At 34.2% G+C, this 23,910-nt stretch overlaps 1 protein-coding gene across 1 annotated transcript; it reads right to left on the bottom strand.

Annotated features, from left to right (window-relative positions):
- Positions 1–142: 142 nt before the first annotated feature.
- On the bottom strand, positions 143–22,415 carry LOC129227741 (SREBP regulating gene protein-like). Its single transcript, XM_054862345.1, has 5 exons — positions 22,314–22,415; positions 20,032–20,191; positions 2,578–2,729; positions 578–691; positions 143–232 (listed from the first exon to the last, which is right to left on the bottom strand). The coding sequence occupies exons 1-5, from the start codon at positions 22,413–22,415 to the stop codon at positions 143–145; spliced, it is 618 nt and encodes a 205-aa protein (XP_054718320.1).
- Positions 22,416–23,910: the final 1,495 nt, after the last annotated feature.

Genomic DNA, 23,910 nt, shown 5'->3' with positions numbered 1-23,910 from the left:
TGAATAAGATACATTCAACATGCATTGTGGCACAAAAGAAAAAAAAAAAAAGAAAAGAGAAATACAGTATTTATAATTCATAGAAAGATGGAGAATAAAACATTTCCAGAGAGTTCACTATTTACACGTTCTTCATCCATTTTTATGAGCTCCCAAGTTGAATAGCAGGAGGGGATTCCCCATAGCAATGCTTTGCTTTTGGGTCAGTGTAAGAATTTTCATGTTGTACACTCTGTAAGAACATATGCAGCATTTATTACTATTTCAAGCAAAAAAACTACCTCAGAGCCAGACTGACGTAAGTCCAAAAATTGTGATTTTCCGAACATTAGTGCATCATATGTAGAAGCCTATTCAGCATCGAGACATGTGAAAGTAATTCTTTTAAAAGAGTCCTTTTCAATTTTTTACCAGGGTTATAGGAATGAGTGTCATATTCTTTCACTAGAATCAAGTTTTTCCTCTCTCCTGTAAAATTACCATAATGTGACTTACGTTCTTCTGGCTCTGAGGTACAGACATTATGAAAAGAAAAATGTATTAATTTGATCTTCAAACCAATGGTACAAAAACTTACTTGAGAAGAAGTCCGACATTTAGTCAAACATAATTCAAAGTGGTCAGTTATTGATGCGAACAAAATGTTGAAAGTTTCAGAAGCTTTTCCCAAAATTTTCTGCAGTAAGACACGCTAAAACAAACAAACAAATTTAAGAAAACAATACAATAATACTGGGCATACATATTACAGTTACTCCGTTTAACGACTTTCTCTGTTAAAGGACGGCTTTTCCCGGTCCCAAATGGTGCACTATAGTGTTAAAAGCATTCTATGTAAGGACGCTTTATACTTAAGGACGATTTTTTGTAGTCCCTTGAAAATCGTTAAACAGAGATCCAACTGTATATCGCTCGTTTGGAGAAAAGAGTGATACAGTACAAACTTTTTTATTTTCTCTTTTTTTTCGCATAAAGGGCTTCAAATGATGTTATCTTCTTTGGAAAATACTGACAGATTCTTTTGTTCTAATATTAACCACTGGAGAGCACAGCAAATTTACTTTTCTTAAAGCAAATTTCCTGAAGAGTTGAACTTCAAACGCTTCTCTTGTAAACTTTCATTTCTTAATATTGTTTGTCCAAATGAGCAATATGCACATGTGTTTGAAAAAATTAAAACAAATTAGCACAAATTAAAACATATGATCACTTAACAGATTAGGTGTTTTGGTATTTCTCTGTCTCCTCCCTATTATTCATAGAACTAAATAAACAAGTATGGTTTAAAGTGTCACAAATTTAACAGAATAACAGTTCGTTTAAGGAAGCACAGCTAGGGGTTGAAAGTAAAATTCAAGCAAAGTTTTGAATCTATAGGTCCTGTTAGAATGAGAAAATGCAACTTAAAAAGAAACAGTACTCAAAGATTTTTAATCTTAATCAGTGGTCTGAATTTCAATAATACAGTTTCAAAATAATAGAAAAACATAACTTTTTAAACAAAAATTGTTAATGCCACACATTTAAAATGAATGCATGCAAATTAAGAGCAGAGCATGTTAGTCGAGAAATGGCAAAATCATTTTCAACAACTTTGCAGACATTATTTCAACAATTTAAGAGTATTTAACATAGTAACAAATTATGTTGATTTTTGCATGGGTCGAAAAACTAGAATAATCAACACGTTAAGTGTGCATTTGAAAACTCTTACATTAGTATTTGGCTGAAAATAAGTCAACGACATATTTCTGAAACAACGAAATGATCTTGTATATCATATTTAACTGTTTAGTTGTCCTGTTTTGTTTTCTGAGCATTTCATTAGTATTTTACAATGACTTTGCAAGTGATATACTTATTGACTTTGTTCAAATATATTGCTCTATTTTTACATATTTCAATAAGTAATGTTTAATTTTTTGAATGGAAAAAACTTAATTTTTTTGTTTTGCTACTTTTATATTTAAGAGTGTGTACATGATAATGATCAAAACTCAGAGCTGAACCAAATATGAAATCCAAGAGGACAACTCATTAAAGTTTTCAGACCCTTCATTATTGGAGAAGATACAGGCAGTCCTCACATGACCAAACACTGAACTTAGTTTTTAGGTAGAGAAAAGCAAACATTCCTCAAAACATACATTATTCAAATCCATCTATTGCAATGCTGAATATTTTTTTTTATGATAGCTACTCAGCGCCAAATATAAATATGAAGACACATTATTGTAATTGACATAAAAGATTATAAATTAAATGTCCTTGGCAGGCCCGTCAATTCAAATTGTTTGAGGGGGGGGGCAGAGAGGGTATACACTTGATGTAAAGTACGCCAAAAAACAGCAAAAACCATGCCCATTTAACATGTAAATACACTAATTTCCCGAAGTTTGAGGCAGTTGACCTTCAAAGCTTGATTGAGATGTCAAAAGACATAAGGTCAAATAATTTTTTGGGGCCCCTGTAATCAAACCTAACAATTTCCTTAGGTCCTAGACCTAATCAGGCCCTGTTGCCCCTAAATGACAAGCCTGGTTCTGCATGTAAAAATAACAAAAGAAAAAGCCTTACCTTTTCAGGCTGCAAGCAACATGATATGCAATATTCATATATACTGCAACAACCATTTTCATGACATGATTCACAATGATACCGCTTTGTGTTTGTAGATTCTACATTGCAACAACCAGTTGAAAGTACATCATGCCTATGACAAACATACCCTGAAAAACATAAAAACCCTTAAAGGACTTTCTCTTCTTTAAATGACACATATAAATATGAACATTGCTGAAGATGATAAATTGAATACAAATAATCAAGTTGGTGAAAAACTTGGAGCAGGAAAAATAATCTTAATGAATACTGAACCACATGGAAAAGTTCTTAGACAAATAATAAAATGTATGCAGGAACAGAAACTTCTCACAACCATAGAAACCAAACAAATAACAAAACAATGCGCCTCATCCAAATAAAACGTTGCCACAGCAACAAAACCTGGAAGTATGTTTAATGAGACAACATTTTGGACCTTAATATTTCATTTCCTTTTGAACTGCCATGGAATGTTTTTTTTCCATAAAGAGATTAAAGCTACAATTCGTAAAGAAGAAAGGCAAATCAAAAATAAAACTTTATTAAGAAATCCAAAGATAATTTTAGCTTTTTTTATGATTTTTTTTAAATTAATTGTGTACATAAAAATGGAAATGCAAAAACAAATAAGACAGAAATTAAAATTATGAAAAATAAACAAAATAAATCAAGTATTTTCAAAATAATTATTAACATGCAATATAAATATCAATCAAAGAAGTTTTTTAAATATAATTAACATATATCTTTTAATTTTAGATCAAGATAATTATTAATATGTAATAAAAATGTTAATCAATAAGGAAGGTTTTAAAATATAATTAATATTTTAACTATTACATTTTGCCAAAATAATTATGAACACAGTCAACTCCCACGCTACAACACAATTCATGTGAAACGGCTATAACGCGAGTTTTTACTAGTAACAAATTTTAGAGCTAACGTAAATTTCTATCTCGCAACACAAAAATTGTTGGACAGGAGTATCAGCTTTGTTATTGGCTACAAAATATTGATTTTGTGAATGGACTTGCATCCCTTCAACATCTCTGACAGCGAAAGTTCCCGCAGGGCTAGGCTTGCCAGATGTCCCGGTTTTCAAACAAAATCCTGGTGTCCCGGCCTGTTCACTTCACTTCCCGGAAAAAGATAAATTTGATTACAAATGACCAAAAAGGTATAAAAATAATTAACTGTGAAGATTATTTAGGATGATTACTTTATCATTTGTAACACTGATTAATTAATTATTACAACAAGATTAAAACTAAAAAAGACTGTCTAAAAATGTCTTACAAAATGAAAAGTAAAACTAAATATTGTTCAATTTTTTATTCCTCATTCAAAGCATTTTTTCTAACTAAAATAAATTATAAATACTTACATCACAGAAATGAAATGTTCAAACTTTATCTGCTGATGTCATTGTTTTATTACCCCTGTTATAAGTTCATAATTAGTAACCATTTATTCATAGCATTAAAAAAAGCATGCCCTATAAAACGCTCCAAAAATCAGCCAGGGGTGTATACTGATTCAAATACTATATAGTGATGCTGGGGGGGGGGGGGGGTATTCTGGTGTCCCGGTTGAACATTTCAGAAATCTGGCAAGCCTACACACGGCCCAATTTTTCAATCGGCAGACTAAGCAGCCTGGGTGGCAAAACTTTCAGGGGTAGCAAATTTTGCTTACTTATTTTATTCTTTTTAATTATTGCTCTTGAAGTGAACTATTAGCATTCTTTCATTTTCCACAGTGACATCCTTTTCTTGTAACTGAATATGTTCACTTATCTTATGAAAATGAAATATTCTTCAAGCATGGTAATAGATGTGTGTAAAACAATAAGTTTCAAAATGAAAAGCAATGCAAGTATCATTGTGTTTGACCCGAAGCTCTAACAAGATTGGAGTTTGACTGAGATTTTTAGTGCCATAGTCAAGTTTATTAAATTATGATTTCTTTACTGATTGACATGTATTTTCCCTTCTACATTATTATTATTTAAAACAATTTCTGTTAATATTATTAAGCCTGGGTGGCAAATGAAAATGAGTGACGAGTGGAAAAAAAAGATTTAATGATTTTAAATGAAGAACACATGCTCTTAGTGAAAAACCGAAGAACAAAAAGGAGTGTTCAAAAAGTTTTTAGAAAGTGATACATATTTTTCAATGGCAGTTTTCAAAAGCAGAATCTTTGGACTTTTTGGAATGTAATCTAGTAATAATTTTCAAGTGAAATACCATTAGCAATTAGAAGTAGGAAGAAACATAAAATGAGTGAACATAATAACACAGAAGAAATTATTTAAATTGTTGACTCATAGATGAAAACAATTCTCAATTTGCCGAATGATGAAATACGAGCAAGCATGTATATCATACATTCATAACAGGGTAGTTCTGAAAAGGTGGGAACAAAAAAGTCAATTCTGAGCAATTTTTAAAATTTTGAAATTTAACATCAATTTTGGTTTTATTGCATAGTATGTACACCTAGAACATCATATACAAACATAAAAAAACAGCAGGTATTTATAAAAATTAATAAATAGAAAAATTTAATGATCGGTCTTTAGCTAACAGATTTTGGACATACAGTTGTCCAGTAGGTTACAGATCTTGGAAATCATCATAATGAAAGTTTCAGTTTTTGAACTTTTCCAATGAAAATTTTATCTATTTTTAAATTCTGCAATGAAAAATACAGGATTTATGAAGTACATGAATGACTTCATATACTGGTCTTTAAATAATAAAACTTTGTTACGGTTTCGTAGAATCTGAAAAAAAACCCATCCATTTTGCCAGCGCAGGTGATGAAGTTGCCAACACCGACGCTGTTGGTGAAAACTGGAATACCCCGGTGGTAACCCTTTGCTTATCGTACGCTGCGAGTTGTCGCCGAATTGGGGTTTGCTTGGTGATTTTTGCTGCCGTTTAATTTACTTAAATGCATTCGTTACAATCAAACTTGTGTTTCTACTGTTATTTATGTAATGTTCAATGCATAACGTATTAATTGTGCAAAATACCGATGGTTAAAAGAAATTAACATTATAATAGCCTTTTTATTAAGGTTACAAGACAGAAGATCATTTACACTGCTCAACACTGAAAATGCAACACCAAGAAGGAGTGTTCAGAAATTTATGCAAATTTTAGAGTAGACGTACATCACTGAGTTATGTAAATGATGTGAAATGCACAGCTCTAATACGCACGTGAAGTAAGATATAAGGGAAGGAACTTGCAGAATGGGCAATATTCGTGTCGTTATTTCTGACTGGAGAATTATTGAAGAAATTTTGTTTTTGTCTTGGAGGATACATGTAACACGAGAGAATGGCAGGCCGCCGTCAACGAAGGCACTTCCAGCAGATAGACTATTTTACGAGGGGGTATGGTGATCGGAGTGAGAAGGGGAGGTTAGTCTGTAAGCCAAATCGCAGCCGATACCCACATGGATGCAAGCACGGTGCATCGGCTGTGCCGAAGATGGTTGGAACAATGAAATGTGCCAAGATTGAGGGGTGCAGGGGCAGCCAGAGTGACTTCAGAACGCGTGGATCGACGCATCTACCGAAAAGCCGTAGCAGCCCCACAAGTCACTTGCTCCTCGATTCTGCAGCAGGCATGAGCGGATCCAGAAACTTCTCAAGGGGGATAGATTTTTATTATTTATCCTATATATATATATGCTATTCCAAAATTTCATAAAACACCTGTTGGATTTCGCTTTATTTGCTCTGCCACCAACACCATTGGAAAAAATCTGAGTGTAAAGCTTGAACAGTTTCTCAAAAAAATTCTTGAACAACTTAAACTTCAACAAATGAATTGGTTCTGGATTGTTAATAATAGTGTTGAAGTCATCAATTTACTTAATATGCTTGATATAAATTACTTAGAAACTTTTGATTTTGAAAACCTCTTCACCAATATCCCACTCATTGAACTTTTTTCCTCTGTTTCAGAACTTTTTAATTCAGTCAAGGATTCCCTTGATTTTACTGAAATGTTTTTTCTTGGTCTTTTTAAATTTTGTATTTTCAATAATTTTTTCAAAAATGGTAATTCATGTTTTCTACAAATTAATAGCATAGCAATGGGAGCTAATTTTAGCTCTACATTAGCCAACCTTTTTCTTTTATATTATGAACGAAAATATTTAATTGACAATCCTTCCCCTACACCTCTTTGTTGCAGATACATTGATGACCTTTTGTGTATAAATTTTCCTAATTTTTCTGAACTCAGCAAAACTATTTATCATAGTTCATTAACGCTCAAAAAGACCAGTTCGAATCATAATAGCTTTAATTTCTTGGATATCAACATACAAATTGACTCAAATTGTTCCACTACAATCTATGATAAAAGACGTGAATTCAATTTCACAGTTAACAGTTAACAAGATTTTTCCTCCTGCCTAAGTAAAAAGGTTTTTATTGGCATTATTGTTTCGCAAGCTATCAGAATTAAAAGAATTTGCAATACCATTTCTGCATTTAAGCAAGAAATTTCAGTACTCAAAAACTTACTTTTTAATAATAACTTCCCTAAAAATCTAGTTGAAAACATCTGCTTAAGTATAGCCATCGATGAACATTTCGCTTCCTTTGAAACTGTTTAACTGTGTAAATGTATGATACAACCGTGACAAACCATTTTTTATGAATCACCGTGGTGGATAAAATTTTTACACGTGCGAAACAGGCGACTGGTATGTCTATGGACCGATTTCCGGATATGTTTTTATGTTTTTAATGTTTTGTTGACAAATGGATTGGTTTTTTTATCAGGCTGAACAATGGATTGGATTTGTTTACGCGGATTTCAAGGTAAGACAATTTTGTTATTGGCAGGTACTGTCCCGTGGAAGGCTAATTATCGGAACTTGTTTTCCTAATTAGTGGAGGCGAAACCCCCTGCTTTTAGTTTTAGGTTTGAGCTCTAGTTTATTGTTTTTAGCTTAGCAAGTGGTGCGTTTGCCCATTGTTACTCTATATTACATGTACTGGAGCTTAAACATTCTCTTCTAGTTTTTAGTTAAAAATTTTGGTCTTTTGACCATAATTAATGAATCCTCCACGGCTGATGAGCTCTGGATTCACTCTTTATCTATTCCTACTTAATAGCTGTTTGCATTTTTCCTTTTTATCATCATTTGTTATTTATAATTTGTTTAATATTTGTAATTCTGTTTGCTTAATTTTATATTTACTTGGCTTTTTAGTTTTGCTGCGTTGCGCATCTATGGGCTCTTGGTGTGGTCTTTTCAATATTTTTCACTTTTATTATTATTATATATATATATATATATATATATAGACAAATACAAATGTGATAAAAATTGATTGAGTTGTTTTAATTCATTGATAATATTGGAACAAGCTGAATCTGATTCAGAAAAAAAATGTCTTTCAAATGACATCGAATGCGGGGGGTGTGGGAAATCTTTCATCCCGGTAATAGGCAATTAACAGGGGTCTGTCCAGGATTTTTCACAGGGTCCGTTTTTTTGTGAAAAATAACGTAATTTTGTGAAAAATGAATTAATTTTGTGAAAAATCAAAAAATTTCGCAAAAAAAAAAAAAAAAAAAAAAAAAAATTTTTTTTTTTTGTTAAAACGAAATTTTCGAATTTAGAGATGGCACAAACTGCATCAATTAAACTTAAAGTTGAGCGTTTTCCTCTTCTGCGTCGAGAAAATCATTCTGAATTTTTTTTCTGATATTTGGCAAAGGAAGGGGGGGGGGGGGGGCATCGCTCTTTCAAGTATCAATATTTATCTACCATTCTACATTATGTTGAATTATACTAGATATATTTCTGTACAGTACTTAAAATAATTGTAACAAAAATATAAATAAATAAAATAAAATTCAGAATAGGGTTCAGCATTCAACTTTTTGACCCAAGACACTCTTAAAAGGCAGAGAATTTCGTTTAAAACTTATAAATTCCGTGATTTTAACAAAACTAAAAAGATATTTCAATTGTTTACCTCTTAACAAAGCGTAATAATCATCAAAAATTCGAAAAATCTGATTCCCATAGCGGATGCAAAGAGATCGCAATTCTGTGATCAAGTGAAGACATCAAAAGTATAAAAACGGCTTGTAAAAGAAATATTTTTGATAAAATTATTTTAAAATTGCATTTCAGAGTCCTATGATAAACATATCATTAATATCTGTGGACACAGTTGACCCAAAAAATAAAATAAACCATCTATTCAGCATTTTAATTTTTGACTCATAACAAAAAATGGAATTTTGCTTTAAAAACTTGAAATGGGAGTTCTAACAGAAATAAAGAGACTTATGCCTTTTCAGAAAAGTTTACAACAACACCGCTGTTAATTAGCTGTGATAAAACAAACAACCATTATATTTATTTGGCAGTAGCAATGATTTATCGCTTGCAGGAGTATCCCAAGAGTGCCGATTTTTTTCTTTTTTTTCAAAATTAGCCAATTTTGTTTAAGCTGATCCCTCTAATTTGACTTAAAAAAAGGTTCCAAAAATTATCGGTTTATACACAGAAATATGCGTTATTTTGCTTTCAGATCTGCTGTTGCAATAAACAATTTGTGACAGATCCGATCTTGTTTATCAGAATTTTGTGAAGGGTCCGTTTTGTTTGATCGGGATTTTGTGAAAGGTCCGTTTTGGTTGATCGGATTTTTGTGAAGGGTCCGTTAACGGACCCAAATATCCTCTGGCCAGACCCCTGATTAATGTGAAATTTCTGCCTTAAAAATTAATTACAAAAAATCTAATTCGAAGTTTAAAACATAAAACCCCAGTTGCAAACAATGGGGGGGGGGGGGGCTCGAAGTAATTTTGTACAAAATTTCAAGGTTGTAGGTGCTATGGGGTCTCCTAGACGCAAGCCTGCCACAGACTTCCTTTCATTATTTCTTTGACCTTACCTGTTTTTTTTAATACATAGAGAAAATATAAAACTGACCCTAGTCAATTTATTCAATTTTGTTTTTTCCAATTTAATAAATTTTTGATAAATATTATCATCCCGGAACTTAGGTTTTCAAAGGCTACAACAAGATTTTCAAAGGGTTAAAGCACAAACCGTCAATAACAGTTCACAATATTTTTGAGCCGTCTTTTCGATTTTTAATGCATGTGTTTATGAGGCTTTAAAAATATCTATGCATGCACACTCACATACAGACCAAAACTTGTCGAATCAGAAAAAGAAAAAACGAAAAGAAATACATAAGCGTACCTTGTCTAACAACATCTGGTAGCTCACCAGTTTCATGGGTTTTATCTTCGTCTTCCTTCTTGAAAAATCCTAATAAATTGATTTGTTTTCTTTTGGACTTATAGTCAACTTTTGGAAGTTAGATGTAACCAGTATTCAAGAGAGACAATGACTAAACATTTCCCCCTGTTTCCTAGAGTGAAGCTCTACAGACAGAATGACTGGCGTCATCAAAAAATCGGCGGCTCTGAATGTCTGATTGCAAAGGTTATGTTTCCCCCTTTCCCCTTTATGATTTGCATTTTAGCCCGTTAGACTTTTTCTTTCTCGGTGAAGATCTTGAAGCTTTTGTTTCGTCATATTTTCAAGCCAAAATTGAATCCCAACAAAGAAGAAAAAAATGTTATAAATTTTTATCTTTATATATTAATAGGCAAGCCAATTTCTTTCGGTACCGATTCCTCCTCTGTTTGTGAACCGATTTCCTTCATTCTTTTTTTGTTCAGTAGCTATTGCCGAGTTTTAGTGTCATCAACAAAATTTTTTGAAATCGAACGCTAATTAACGGAGATATTAATTAAAACCGCATTTTCGTCCTAGATGGCTCTTTCTACGCGAACGGATGATCCATTTTTTTCTAATTTGATATGGCTGGAAAGGTCTTTAAAAAATACTCTTAGCGAAGAAAGGGTCAGGGCGCCTAAGGTCCAATAACCTAAATCTACTAGAAAAAAGTTATAAGCATTTTTTAGTTAGCGAAACTCAAAAATTTTAATTTTATCTCTTTTTAATTGTTGAAATTCATTGTTGGAAGCGTGAAAAATTAAGTTTTAATTCATTTTTAAACCGCTTTTCTGTGCTAAAAATGCATTTTAATGCTTCGAGCTTGGTATGGTTGGAAAGCTCGTGCAAAATACTTTGAAACACGTTTAACCCGGTCTTACCGAACGAAAACGCCAACCCGCTAGAAAAAGCGCTAGAAGCAATTAAAAGTTAGTGAAAATTAATTTTTATTTGCTTTTTCACGCGACACAGTTAGCGTGAAGAAATTGCTGGATAATATTGTGGTGTTGCCAATTCTCGCATGAGCATAAAGAAATGAAATACTTGCATTTGTTTTTATTATTGAGGCTTTTTGGGTAACTACCGAACTTTGAAAATATTTTCATCTTGATTTAGACTTAAGATGCTAGTTTTGGAAGCCCAGTTAGCATTAGGGTGTAGGCCAGTTGCAGAGGGTATAAATGTTTCAGAGATTCAGGGGGAAGTTTCAAATGAGGAGTTAGATTGGGAGACTAAGGGTGTAATTTTGGGGGACTCTATGGTAAGGGAGGTGGGTAACACAGTTGGGAGAGTAAAACGTAAGGTGGCTAGGTGTTGTTTACCAGGGGCTCGGGTAAAAGACGTTAATATGGTTGCTGAAAAGAAGGGAGTATTGCATAAGGAGGACATGGTTACTTTGTGGGTGGGAACAAATGATGTAGGTCACAGTAAAAATGAGGAGTTTTCTAGGGAATGGGAATCCCTGTTGGATAAAGCAACCAGCTTTTCGACGAATGTCCAAGTGGTTGGTTTGCTTCCCAGGTATGGAGTGCATAGGAGCTGGCTAAATCAACGTGCGAGGTGTATGAACTTGCTACTGAAGTCAATTTGCGAAAAGCGCAGTATCAGGTTCATTGATGTATGGAGTCATTGTAAACGGGATTGGATTGCTAGGGATGGCCTGCATCTGAGCTCTACAGGGGTCAAAATGGTTAGTGGATTAATTTTAAGGGCTTCGGAGTCAAAAAACTAAGTTGGAATGGGGGGCATGGTTCAAGCATCAGGTATCGAGAGAATGAAATTTTTTTGGGTATTGCTAGAAATGGAAATAAAATGACGAACAAGAGTAGTAATGTTAACAATTGTAATTTAGGAAATTTCAGGGTGTTAAATAAAAGCAACTTAGGCATGCTTAAAGTTTTCTATACCAATGCTCGCAGTATTAGGAACAAGATGGATGAATTGAAAAGCATAGTTATGGATGAGAAGTTGGATGTTATTGGAATTACAGAGACATGGGCTACCGAATCTGATGCAGAGTTATTACATATTGCTGGGTATAATTTGTTCAGACAGGATAGAGTAGGTAAAAGAGGTGGTGGGGTTTTATTTTATGTTACAGACAATTTTATTTGCAATGAATTGGTCATAAATGATAAGCCTACTGATATTGATATGGTTTGGCTGGAGTTGATGAGCAGTAAGGGCAAAAAGCTACGCTTTGGAAACATTTATAGGCCACCTAATTCAAACCAGGGACAAGATGAACAGATGTACCGTATTATTAGTGACATGTCCAGTAAGGGATCCGTTATCATAATGGGGGATTTCAATTTTCCGGGTATTGATTGGAATAATTTTTACCCTGGTAATGGCAAAGAAGAGGAATTTTTAAAAGTAATTGGTGACTGTTTCTTAGATCAAGTTGTAACTCAGGGAACTCGAGAGGAGGCGATTTTGGATCTAGTTTTTTGTGACATAGGTAGTTTTGTTCAGGGGTTGAGTGTAGGGGAGCATATTGGAGATAGTGATCATAACAGCATTAGGTTCCGGGTTAAATTTGAAGTGTGCAAAGATGATAATTTTAGGTTTGTGCCCAATTTCAGAAACACTGATTTTGTTGCACTTAGGCAGAGCTTGAAAGAGGTTTTTTCGTCAGGGTTGGAAAATAGCGACGTAGATCAGCAGTGGACGGAATTTAAGGATAAACTTGCTAAAACCGTTGGGGACTATGTTCCATTTAGGAGAAAAGGTGTTAGTACCAAAATTTGGCCCATGTGGTTCTCCAGGGAGACTAAAGAAGCTCTTAATTATAAGCAAGCCACTTTTCGTAAGTTTAAAGAAACTGGTCAGAGTGCGGAGAGGCTCCAGTATGGTAAGGCAAGGCGAAATTTTAAGTATTTGGTACGGATTCAGAAAAGGGAATTGGAGCAAAGGCTGGCAGATGACATTGATGGGAACCCTAAGAGGTTTTTTGCTTACGCTAATTCTGGGAAAGCTCGAAACAGTCAAATTGGGCCTTTGGTTGATGAGTATGGAAATTTAATCCAAAACGATAGGGATATTGCAAATGTTCTAAATAACTTTTTTTCCAGTGTGTTTAACGATAACTGTATCTCAACAGTTGACACTAACAAGACACAAGCTATTATACAGCTTGAGGATTTGGTATTTTCCAGGGAGGAGGTTTTATTTCATTTGAAAAAGATTAAAGCAACTAAAGCTCCGGGACCAGATAATATTTATCCAAAAATTTTAGTTGAATGTGCAGAGGAATTAGTGGATGTTATATTGAATATTTTCAATGCTTCTTATAACTCGGGGATGGTGCCAGAGGACTGGAAGCTGGCTAACATAACGCCACTCTTCAAGAAGGGGTCTAAAGGTATTGCTGGGAATTATAGACCTGTAAGTTTGACTTCGGTGATTTGTAAGATTTTCGAAACTTTGATCAAAATTAAGATCATGATGTTCTTAGAGACTAATAGTCTGTTGACTAGTTTGCAGTATGGTTTCAGGAAAGGTAAATCCTGTACTACTAATTTATTGCATTTCTACTACAAGGTTACCTCAGCTTTAGATAACAAAAAATGTGTGGATGTTGTTTATATCGATTTTCAAAAAGCTTTTGACAAGGTACCGCATGTTGCTCTTCTCAGCAAGTTAGCTGACATTGGAATAGGAGGAAAAACTTTACTTTGGGTTAGAAATTGGCTTACTGGTAGGAAGCAAAGAGTAGTTGTGAGAGGAAATCATTCTAATTGGAGTGATGTTTTAAGTGGGGTTCCTCAGGGATCAGTTTTAGGGCCTCTTTTGTTTATTATATTTATGAATGACATCAATGAAAATATTTCTGGAAGCATGAATTGTTTTGCTGACGATGTAAAAGTTATGGGGATTGTCGAAAATGAAGAACAAGTAAAACAGCTGCAAGAGGATTTAGATCATATTACTAAGTGGGCAGATAAATGGGGTATGGCAGTTAATGTAGGGAAATGTCAAGTGCTACACTTAGGTCATGGAAATAAGCGTATGAGATATCGTTTACAGGGTTCAGTCATAAATCAGGCAGAAAATGTTATGGATCTGGGTGTCTTTATAAATCAGGACTTCAAGTTTAGTCAACAGTGCAGTATTGCTAGTAACAAAGCCAACAAAATGCTTGGGTTCATCAATAGATCTATTTCAAACAAATCTAAGAAAGTTCTTCTGCCTTTATATAGGAGTTTAGTAAGACCTCATTTGGAGTATGCTGTTCAGTTTTGGTCGCCTTATCTGAAGAAAGATATTTTTGTATTGGAAAGGGTTCAAAGAAGGGTAACTAAATTAGTAAGGGGACTCTCAGATTTAGATTATGATACCAGACTTAATAGGCTTAACATGTACAGCCTGGAGCAAAGGAGAGTCAGAGGGGACATGATTCAGTTATTTAAATTTATCAAAATGAAAGATGTAAATGGATTAAATTTTTGCGGGAAAAGCAGAACAAGGGGTCATTGTTTTAAGCTATTTAAATCTCAGGCTAACTTGGAAATCAGGAAAAACTACTACTTTAGCAGGGTTGTGGGCACTTGGAATAGCTTACCGGAAGAGGCGGTAATGAGCAAGGGAGTGGATAGCTTTAAGAGGGCCATTGATCTTCATTGGGGGCTAATTAATTGACTAGGACCAGCCTAGCTGGGCCCAGAGCCTGTTGCTGGTCGTCACATTTGTATTTGTATTTGTATTTGTATTATGTTTTTGCGATTTTAATATTTAAATAAATTATTTTAGGTAGTGAGGGACGACTTTCAGTTCCAGCTCCCAATAATACCTGCATTTGCTATCACCACAAACAGATCTCAAGGTGAAACTTTTGAAAAATTGGCGTATTATTAGGACGTCCAGCGCTTTCACATGGACAATTATATGTTGCCGTGAGTAGAGTTCGTTCATGTTGGAAATTTTATATTTAACGGCAAGATCATGCCTACTTTTACAAAAAATATTGTTTGTACAGAAGTTTTACGTATTAAGAAAGTTTTGCGGCATCATTTCATTCAGAATGACTTCCATAATTGTGAAATTGGCGAACATTACCCATTTTGGCAATAATGCCAAGACGAGAAATATTTTTCTTTTGCATTCGTAAAAAACGAGTACAGAAATGTCTATTTGCAAGGAACTGACTACGAATGAAGTCCCTCTTAAAGGTGGGGTTCCTTAAATTGTAACCGTTCGTGACAAGGTGGAGGAAATAAATGACAAGAGGAACATACAATGGGGAGAATGGGACATCAAGCTTTTTTTTTTGATAAGAACGTTTATGAAAAACATTGTGATAAGTGACAAAGGGAAGAGGGGTTATGGTGAAGTGTTAAACTTTGCGATAAAGGGGAGAGAGATCAAAAGTTTTTAAAGGTGCATTTGTCAGTTTTCCCCTAAACAAATCACAAACAGTATTTTTTTTAAAAATTACACTATTATTGCGACGTCCAGTGTTAATGAATGGACAATTTTTAATGTAGCAAGTAGGATTCGTTCATTTGACTATTTGGAATTTAATAATTCTAACAACAGAGGTCAAGGCAACTTACTCAATAATATTAAACTTATTAAAAGAAGCATTAATCATGCAGAAGTTTTACGTATAATCTGAGTTTTGCAGGATCATTTCATTCAAAAAGATTTCGATAATTGTTAAATTGGCGGGCGCTCTTCATCTATTGGCATCAAATTTTTGGCACCAATTGCAGCTCGAGAAATGTTTTTACTTTGCAGACGAAAACAAAGAGTAGAGAAATGTATATTTGCATACGGTTGCCACCAAATAGGGGCTGTCCACGAATGAAGTCCCGCTTTAAGGTGTGGTTCACGAAATAGTAACAGTTTGTGACAAGGGAGAGGAAAGACATGAGAAGAGGAGCATACAATGGGGAGAACGTGACAACAAGCCTTTTTCTTTAATGGGAACGTTTATGAAAAACAGCGTGACATGTAAAAAAGGGAAGAGGGGGTATAGTGAAGTGCAAAGCATTGTGACATTGACATTGGGGGGGGGGAGAGGGTCGAAAATGTTGAAAAGTGTGACATTAGTTATTCACCGCCCTTAACCATAAACAAATCACAAAGTCGACCTTTTTTAAAAACTGTTCTATTATTACGACCCCCAGTGTTTTTGAATGGACAGTTATATGTTGACACGAGTAGAGTTCGTTCATTTGATATTTGGAAATTTATATTTCTAATGACGAAGAAGCAACTTACTCAATAATGGTAAACGTTTCATAAGTAACATTGTTCACACAGAAGTTTTACGTATAAATTGAGTTTTGATGCTTCATTTCATACGGGAATATTTCGAAAATTGGATAATTGGTGATTTTTATCCATTGGCGTCAATTTTTTTGTTTTCAATGTCAGCGTGAAAAATGTTTTTCCTTTGCATACGCAAACAAAGCATAGGGAAATATTTATTTGCCTAGGGTTAGCACAAAGCAACACGACATCCATAATAAAATTATTCAAGCCAGCAATTTGTCGACCACACCAATTTCCCAATGGGATTGCTTCTTTCAATCAAAAGTACTACTTTTAGGCAATGAAATAGATAGAATAAGAAAAAAAAATTTGAGCCAGAAAAAACTTTTATTTTCTCCAGAGTTTTTTTTAAAAACTTCTTTGAATGTCCCATTTTGGAAATAAGGCGTGGTCTTTATGACGTTACAAGTGATGTACTTTGGCGTGCGACTCCATTGCCGCACTAAATATTTACGGTTTGCTCTCAATCGCGTTTTCGGGTTATGATAATTTGCACTGTGCGCTAATGGCATCAATGAGTGGCATTTCATCGCTTTTGATGCCGAAAATTAATTTCAATCTGCGCAATGATTAAAATAGTTGTTAAAAAATATTAAATTTTTTCAAATTATTAAGAAGACTGCCACTGACCCCACAACATAGACAGCAACGTTTAGTATGGTGCCGGACTAGAGCGACGTGGATGACAGAATGGCGAAATGTCGTGTTCTCAGATGAATCCCGCTTCTGTTTATTCAGTGATAGTCGCTGCATACGTGTGTGGCGTCGACGTGGAGACAGATCTTATCCGGTAGTAACTATGGAACCTCCCACCGCACGACAAAGTTGCATAATGGTTTGCGCAATTAATAATATTAATAAATAATATTAATAATAAATGGGGCGCAATTGTGTACAATTTCATATCACCTCTAGTTTGTTAAACAACACTTGGATAATGTGCTGCGGCCGTGGCAATCCCTTACCTTCAAGGGCTACCTAATGCAATTTTTCAGCAGGATAACGCTCGACCACACAGTGCTTGCATCTGCCAACATGCTCTCCAAGGCACACAGATGCTTCCCTGGCCACCATACTCTCCTGACCTGTCACCAATCCAACATGCGTGGGATGTGATTGGACGCCGTTAACAGACTTTCTCCCTGCCTCGTTCAGAAGACGAACTGTGGCAAATGGTTGAAAAGGAATGGAGAGCCATCCTTCTGGACACCATCCGCACCCTTATTGACTCTGTGCCTAGAAGTGTTTTTTCGTATGTTGCTGTCCGCGGTGGTCCTACATCCTACTGAACCGACGCCGTTCTCGCTCTGTATTCTGCCTATCATTCTGAAATTAAGATCATTTATTATATCTTGCTGTCTCTGTCTTTTTTCCAAATTTCATCACATTCTGACCACTCCTTCTTGGTGTTGCATTTTCAATGTCGAGCAGTGTATAATCTATACATATAATAAAATAAGATGTTTGTGTGTGTGTGGCGCGCTTCCCGGGAAAACGGTACGGCCTAGAAAGATGAAATTTGGTATACAGGTAATGTTTTTGCCGAAAATGTGCACCTCGGGCTTCCATTTTTGATATTTTAATTAGAAAAAAGTTATTTAATGTTTTATGTGTTTTTTTGCACTTTTTACCTCACAGACCCCGAACCAATCGCACCACACAAATATTTTTTGCACTATAGTGTGGGAAATTTAATTTTAAATATGGGGAATGAAAAAATTTTGAAGACAGAGCAATTTTTGTATTTTTTCATGAATTTTTGAAAAAACCTTTAATTTGCATTTTCTTCTGGGTTTTATTTTTCTCTAATATCATCCTGCGAGAAGTATCAAAGCCCCATTTCTAAAATTTAAGTTGGTAATATTAAAAACGTTTCGCCCTCTTCAGAAGAAAAAAGTTCTTAAAAATATGCAATAGTTTTTTTTTTACAATTTTTTTAATGCTGAACACGTCTTTCCACGCATCGGTCGAAAAAAGCGTTCTTAAATCTTTTATGCTTCTGACGTAACTATTTGGATTTCGATTCGATATTTACGATGGAATCTTAATCACAAACAGTATTATTTTTTTTACTATACAGCTTACTTCTACATTTTATGACGTGATGATCACGTGCTTTTCCGGCAGCACTTGCTTTTTTTTTCTTTCCTTTTCTTTTTGTTTTATTTAGGTATTGCATTTATTTTTTTTCCATCCCCCCCCCCCCCCAAGCTGGACGTTTTGCTGCATCTATATTACGTTATATTTCATAGTTGTGCGCATTAATTTCAATAAAAACAGCGATAATTTTTTTTTCTTTGTCAAACGCTACTTTTTGCACACTACGGGGAATTTTGGAGATAACTTTTATTTGCTCTACTGAAATAAAAAAAAGCGGTTTTTTGAGTGATCTTTGTTTTTATTAGGAGATGGGCGGGGGAGGTTAAAATAAATAGCGATGCATAAGAAAATTTAGAGATAGATTGTAAATGTAGATAGCCGCTGAAGGCGGCAATCTTGGCATAAAAATGTGAATGGCACAAAAAAAAGATAGAGATGGATTGATCAATACTGCTGCCAAATTTATTTAAACAGCCGCCAAAGGCGGCAAACTTGAAGTAAAAAGGTAAATGACAAGTTAGCCAAACAGCCGCGGTAGGTGGCTGCTTGCAATGAAAGGCGAATGGCATAAGAAGGCGAACCAGCTGGTCGCTGCAGGCGGCTAGTATTGAATAAATGGACAGAATTATCAGTGCATGCAATTGTATCAGTGCGTAATGCAATTTGGACATCTGGCATATATGTTTAATAAAAATGATTTTGCTTCAAAGATACTGCATAAAAACATATGAAAACACTTTAAAATAATTAAAAAATGATTTTGAGGATCGAAAAATACCTTTAAAACATATAAATCATACATTTAGTTCTCAAGTAATAGCATTGTTCAGATCGTAAATTTTGGACATACATCAATCTTCCAAATTCCTTTTTTTCTAAAATCATTTACAAAACAAATAATATGTCTTTACTTTTGTAATTTGTGGAAAATATTATTAAAATGTTATTCAGTTAGAGATTCATACCCTTAATTTTTTTTTTGAAACGTACGGAAATAATTAACAAAAAAAAAAAAAAAAAAAAAATTATGGTTCATTTGCTCAGTTAACGTTTTGAATGTCCAAAAAAAATGTGCCTTTTAACAGAGAAAATATTTTTTAAGGGAATTTGAAGAGCATTTTTTCCCATAATTTATGTCAATTCTTGTCTCCATACAGCATTATAATTTAACTCAAACATTTTTGAGTTAATTAAAATGAAAGTTATTTGGTGCTAAATCTTCGAAGTTGAGGTCTGTGTTTGCTCCCATCTTTTGAGAACTGCTCAACACCTAATTGGAAAGTACGTTAAGTATCTTTAAAAAACAATTTTAAAAAAGAAAGTCAGTGTTGCAATTTTAGGAATTTCTTTGGAGGTAAAACGTAATGGCACCTTGTCGCGCTGATTCATCTATAGTTTGTGAAGATGGAAAATATAACAGATTTTTAAAAAAATACTTAGCACTTTTCATAATGGACTCAAAAGGGTAAAATAACTATTCTGGGCAGAAAGGACAGTTTCAGTATTCCTATAATTTCCATTATTCCATGAAAACGACACCAGAAACAAAGAAAAGTGCGGCTCAAGCCATGTAGAGAATTCTTATTATCTTGCTTTGCTCTTTTATTTTCACTATTCTACAAAATTAAGATTTTTTGAAATGAAGTGGCATCTTAAATTTAGTCCTTAAGAATAAAATTAATCAGCACTTTTTTTTAAAAGGAAAAAAGTTATTAATTTATCTATTAAAAAAAAAGTAACTACCTTTATCATCTGCTATGAATACTTTTCCTTGAATAGAATTTCTACAAGACGTAATTTTTGAATTTGAGTGATTTGATTTATCCCAGGATGTGTGCCACTTGAAAGACTGTGCAGGTATATTTACAGGTTTCTCCACCATGTCGTCAGATGACATATCACTCTAAAAAAGATGAAAAAATACAAAAAAATCAATGAAACTGCAATACTCTAAGACGATAAAGATATGAAACTCTTTCATCAGATAAGCTTTTTTTCTTGTTTTAAGCAATCATGAGTTTTAAGCTCACTTGTCCGCAGTTGATTTACCTTTGATTTTATTTTTCAATTCATCTTAAAATATTTTTCCTATATATTTTGCTTAAAGGATATATAGTTTGTCCCCTCCCAAAAAAATTCAAAATGATGGATCCGTGAATAGAAAGATAACATTTTAACTTGGTTTAAAAAATCACTTTAATTGGTTTTTCATCACGGTAAAACAGCCAACTCTAAATAACTCAAAGGCAAAAGTCAAAACCTTTCTAAGTATTGGTAGTTTGAGCAACGGGAAGTTCCCACTGTCCTCACAAGTTTGAAATCCAATAGAAACTTCAAGGAAAAGAATATTAAAACTTTGTGGAGCATCAAGTTATCGCGAGTTGACATATTACCACAACACAATAAATTAGTTAATAAGTTTTAATTGCAATAAATTTGTTTTTTTTTTTTTAAACTTTTCCCAGAGTTGATTCAAGTGTTATTGGAGGTGCAGATTTATCAGTTAGGCGATTTTAATAACTTTTACAAAAGTTGGTTGCTAGTGGCGCACACAGGAATTTTGCAAGGAGAGGGTTCAAATCGAAATTCTCATTCTCATATCATTCTTCAATACGCCATCAAACATGTTGACTTGATTTTATCGATTCCCAAGAACGAAATAAATAACCGGTAAGCAAAATAATTTACGCTTCCACTTTTATCATAATTAAAAAATGGATTCAAAATCAGAGAATCTCATATTAATCTGTAAGTACAAAAACTAAAACATTGTTATTACAGTGTATTCAATTATAATCTCCATTCTGCTTCTGATAGCAAGTTCGTTATATAGGAAAAGTACACAATATTTAAAACAATCTTTCAGTATGATGATTTTATTTTTTCTCTTATTAGATCTCAAATTATTGTTAACTTTCAGTAAGTTACCGCCCTATAGCAAGGGCTAAGGCAGAAATACATGAAAGGACTAATGAGTGCTAATAAGCACGAAACTGCAGTCCTCGGCTTGAATTGATTGTGCTGGAGGTGTACTTCATTGTTACCTTTGTTTGAAATTAATCAATGTACAAAATTCATAGTATCGTAACCAATCGGAGGGAAGCAAGACCTATGAGAGGGGTCTGGACCCCCTGGACCCCTCCCTTGTGTGCGCCGCTGTTGGTATCAATAAAACAAGTTTGGACAGCTGAAGCTTCATTTTTTGTCTTTCTGACTGGTGGTAAAATATTCTAGTTGAAGTCATTACTTCAGGATACGCTAGATTGATTATGTTAAAAAGACGCAAAAGCAACACAGCAGGCTTCAAATATTCCAATGAGCAGTTATCAACTGTTGGAAAGGAGGAAAAATCTTGCAACAACTACTTGACTATGCAGAAAGCCAGGGCAAGGCCGAACTACAAACAGCCTGATCATGACATCCAGAGATTGCAGTTTTGTCCTTGCTCTGGACTCAACCATCTAAAATAGTCAACGAACGTGCAGGAAGCAAATGCCCTCTCACTGTAGCTAAGATTTCCTTCTAACTAGTAGATAAAATCATCCATTGGAAATAACATACTGCACAATACCTAAGCTTTTGTCTTTTTCGGGTTGAACTGCACAATTACTTGAGGATTCTCGCTGGTTTGATAAATGAATTTTATCTAATGGTTAAAAGGTTAACCCAGCTTCAATGAGAGACATTTGTCTCCAGATCACTTATCGACTATTCCAGACTGATGAGTCCACTTGAAGAATGAAACTGCAGTCTCTGTATGCAGGGGCATGCACATGGGGGGGAGGGGACACCTGTTGGCCCAGGCCCAAGCCTGAAGTGGGCTCCCAAGATTTTTAAAAAGAGGGGTGAAATCTATGTAGGACGTACGCAAAATTCATATGTGACAGGCCAAAAATTTCTGTGCACGTCCCTGTCTGTCATGTCATGTACGAACTGTTGGTATACTGCTTTCATATTCAAACTCACATGGTAAATTATATGAATAAGGGAAAAAGAGTGAAGAAAGTATAACTAATAATACTTACTTCAGGTAACCAATGAAACACGCAATAACAAAGTGAAAATGTAAATAATGCAGCCAGCACAATTTTTTTACGTAAAAACCTAACAATCCTGTTCGTAAACATTGTACACATACGGAATTTAATTTAAAAAGTAACAAAATAATTAAGGTTGTATGGAAATCTTGCTGTTCACAAATTAATATTCCACTAAAAAAGTAGTAGATAAAACAGTACAAACACAATGATCATGGAATTGAGAAAATTCAGAGTTGCTTCAAGAAAATTTCATTAATATTGACAAGAAAGTATTTGTGCTGATAAAAAAGTAAATTTCAGAAGCATTAATCAGTGGAAAAGTATTTTCATATTTCTTTTAAAAGACCTTTCCTATTGTTTTTCATGTCAAGGAGGAGAAGTCGGCCGAGACTTGGCTGCCGGCTGGCTGGCAGCCTAGTCTCCACAGCTAGGATGCCGGCTGGTTCACGTGACCTGTTTGACGGGTTTTTCACGTCACTGTACGGCAGCGGAAACCGAACAGATGTTTGTTTACAGATTGGAAGTCGTATTGTCGCTACGTATCAATTCGTATATATAATTCGATGTTACTTTTTTAATAAAAATATCGACAAGTTCATGATAGTTTGAACCGATACAGGTTTGTACTCTGTGATTACCTACTGCTACCGTCAAATTTGTTCTTTTGTTTGTGAACGAACGAGTCTATAAACTTGAAACTTCTGAATGAAGCCTATTTTTTTTCAATTCCTTTTATTAGTGCTGGAATGACACTAAAATGAGGCTTTCCATTTGTCTACTTGAATTGCTTACAGCAGGCTTCTTAATTGTCCTGATTATCCTGATAAAAAATATTTTGTCATGAGTATTAACTTTTGGTCCTGATGATCCCAACAGGTTTTCAGTTTCTTCCTTGGGAAAAGTACCTAATTTCTTCATGGTCCTTAATCTGAACTTCAAAAGGTTAAAATTAGCAATTCCCTAGTTAACCAGCAGTAATTAGTAGACTCCGGCAGTAATTGGTAATCCACTGCTTTGCTGATTTACCTACCCGCCATTGGAAACTGATTAATCAGTACAAACATTTTCATGTTAAAAGCAGTGTTCTCCATATACGCTATATACTCTCAAACATTTTTTAGACATATAGCGTTTACCCTCAAGCTTCAAAAATTTTCATACTGTGATATATTATGTATATGATTGCATACAAATTGTGCATAATGGATTACTGGGAGTATATATACCCCTAAAGAAAAAACATGACTGGTTAAAAGTATTATCGCATAGAGGATGTAACAATGCTTATTGAATTTTAGCCTATTAATCGATAGATTCTGTTTTATATTGTTGAAATAACTTTTGCTAAGCACTTGAAATTATGCTGAATGAATTATTTACACCTAACCAATAGTTTTGAACTCCAGTTGGTATATTGCATCAAGCTGTTCTCTCACCATTTGATTCATAACTGTCAAGTATGGTAATGTTAATAACAACATATTGATACTCAGGGGCTGATACAGAAAACTATTTTGAGGGGGAGGGTTAGCTGAAGAATGACGACCCCCGTGAACGAACCTATGGTTTTAGGTACGAAAAA

This window comes from Uloborus diversus, chromosome 8 (assembly GCF_026930045.1).
Source record: "Uloborus diversus isolate 005 chromosome 8, Udiv.v.3.1, whole genome shotgun sequence".
NCBI classification, from domain to species: Eukaryota; Metazoa; Arthropoda; class Arachnida; order Araneae; family Uloboridae; genus Uloborus; species Uloborus diversus.
Note: the sequence above shows the minus strand (reverse complement) of the source record. Positions and strands in the feature narration are given on the sequence as shown.

Excerpts from the sequence above, each read along its gene's own strand:
- LOC129227741 (XM_054862345.1), bottom strand. The coding sequence starts at position 22,415 with ATGTTTACGAACAGGATTGTTAGGTTTTTACGTAAAAAAATTGTGCTG. Across the intron at positions 2,730-20,031 it reads ATTCATAGCAGATGATAAAG|GGTATGTTTGTCATAGGCAT; the intron begins GTAGTTACTTTT and ends TATGTTTTTCAG. Across the intron at positions 233-577 it reads AATGTCGGACTTCTTCTCAA|AGTGTACAACATGAAAATTC; the intron begins GTAAGTTTTTGT and ends ATGTTCTTACAG.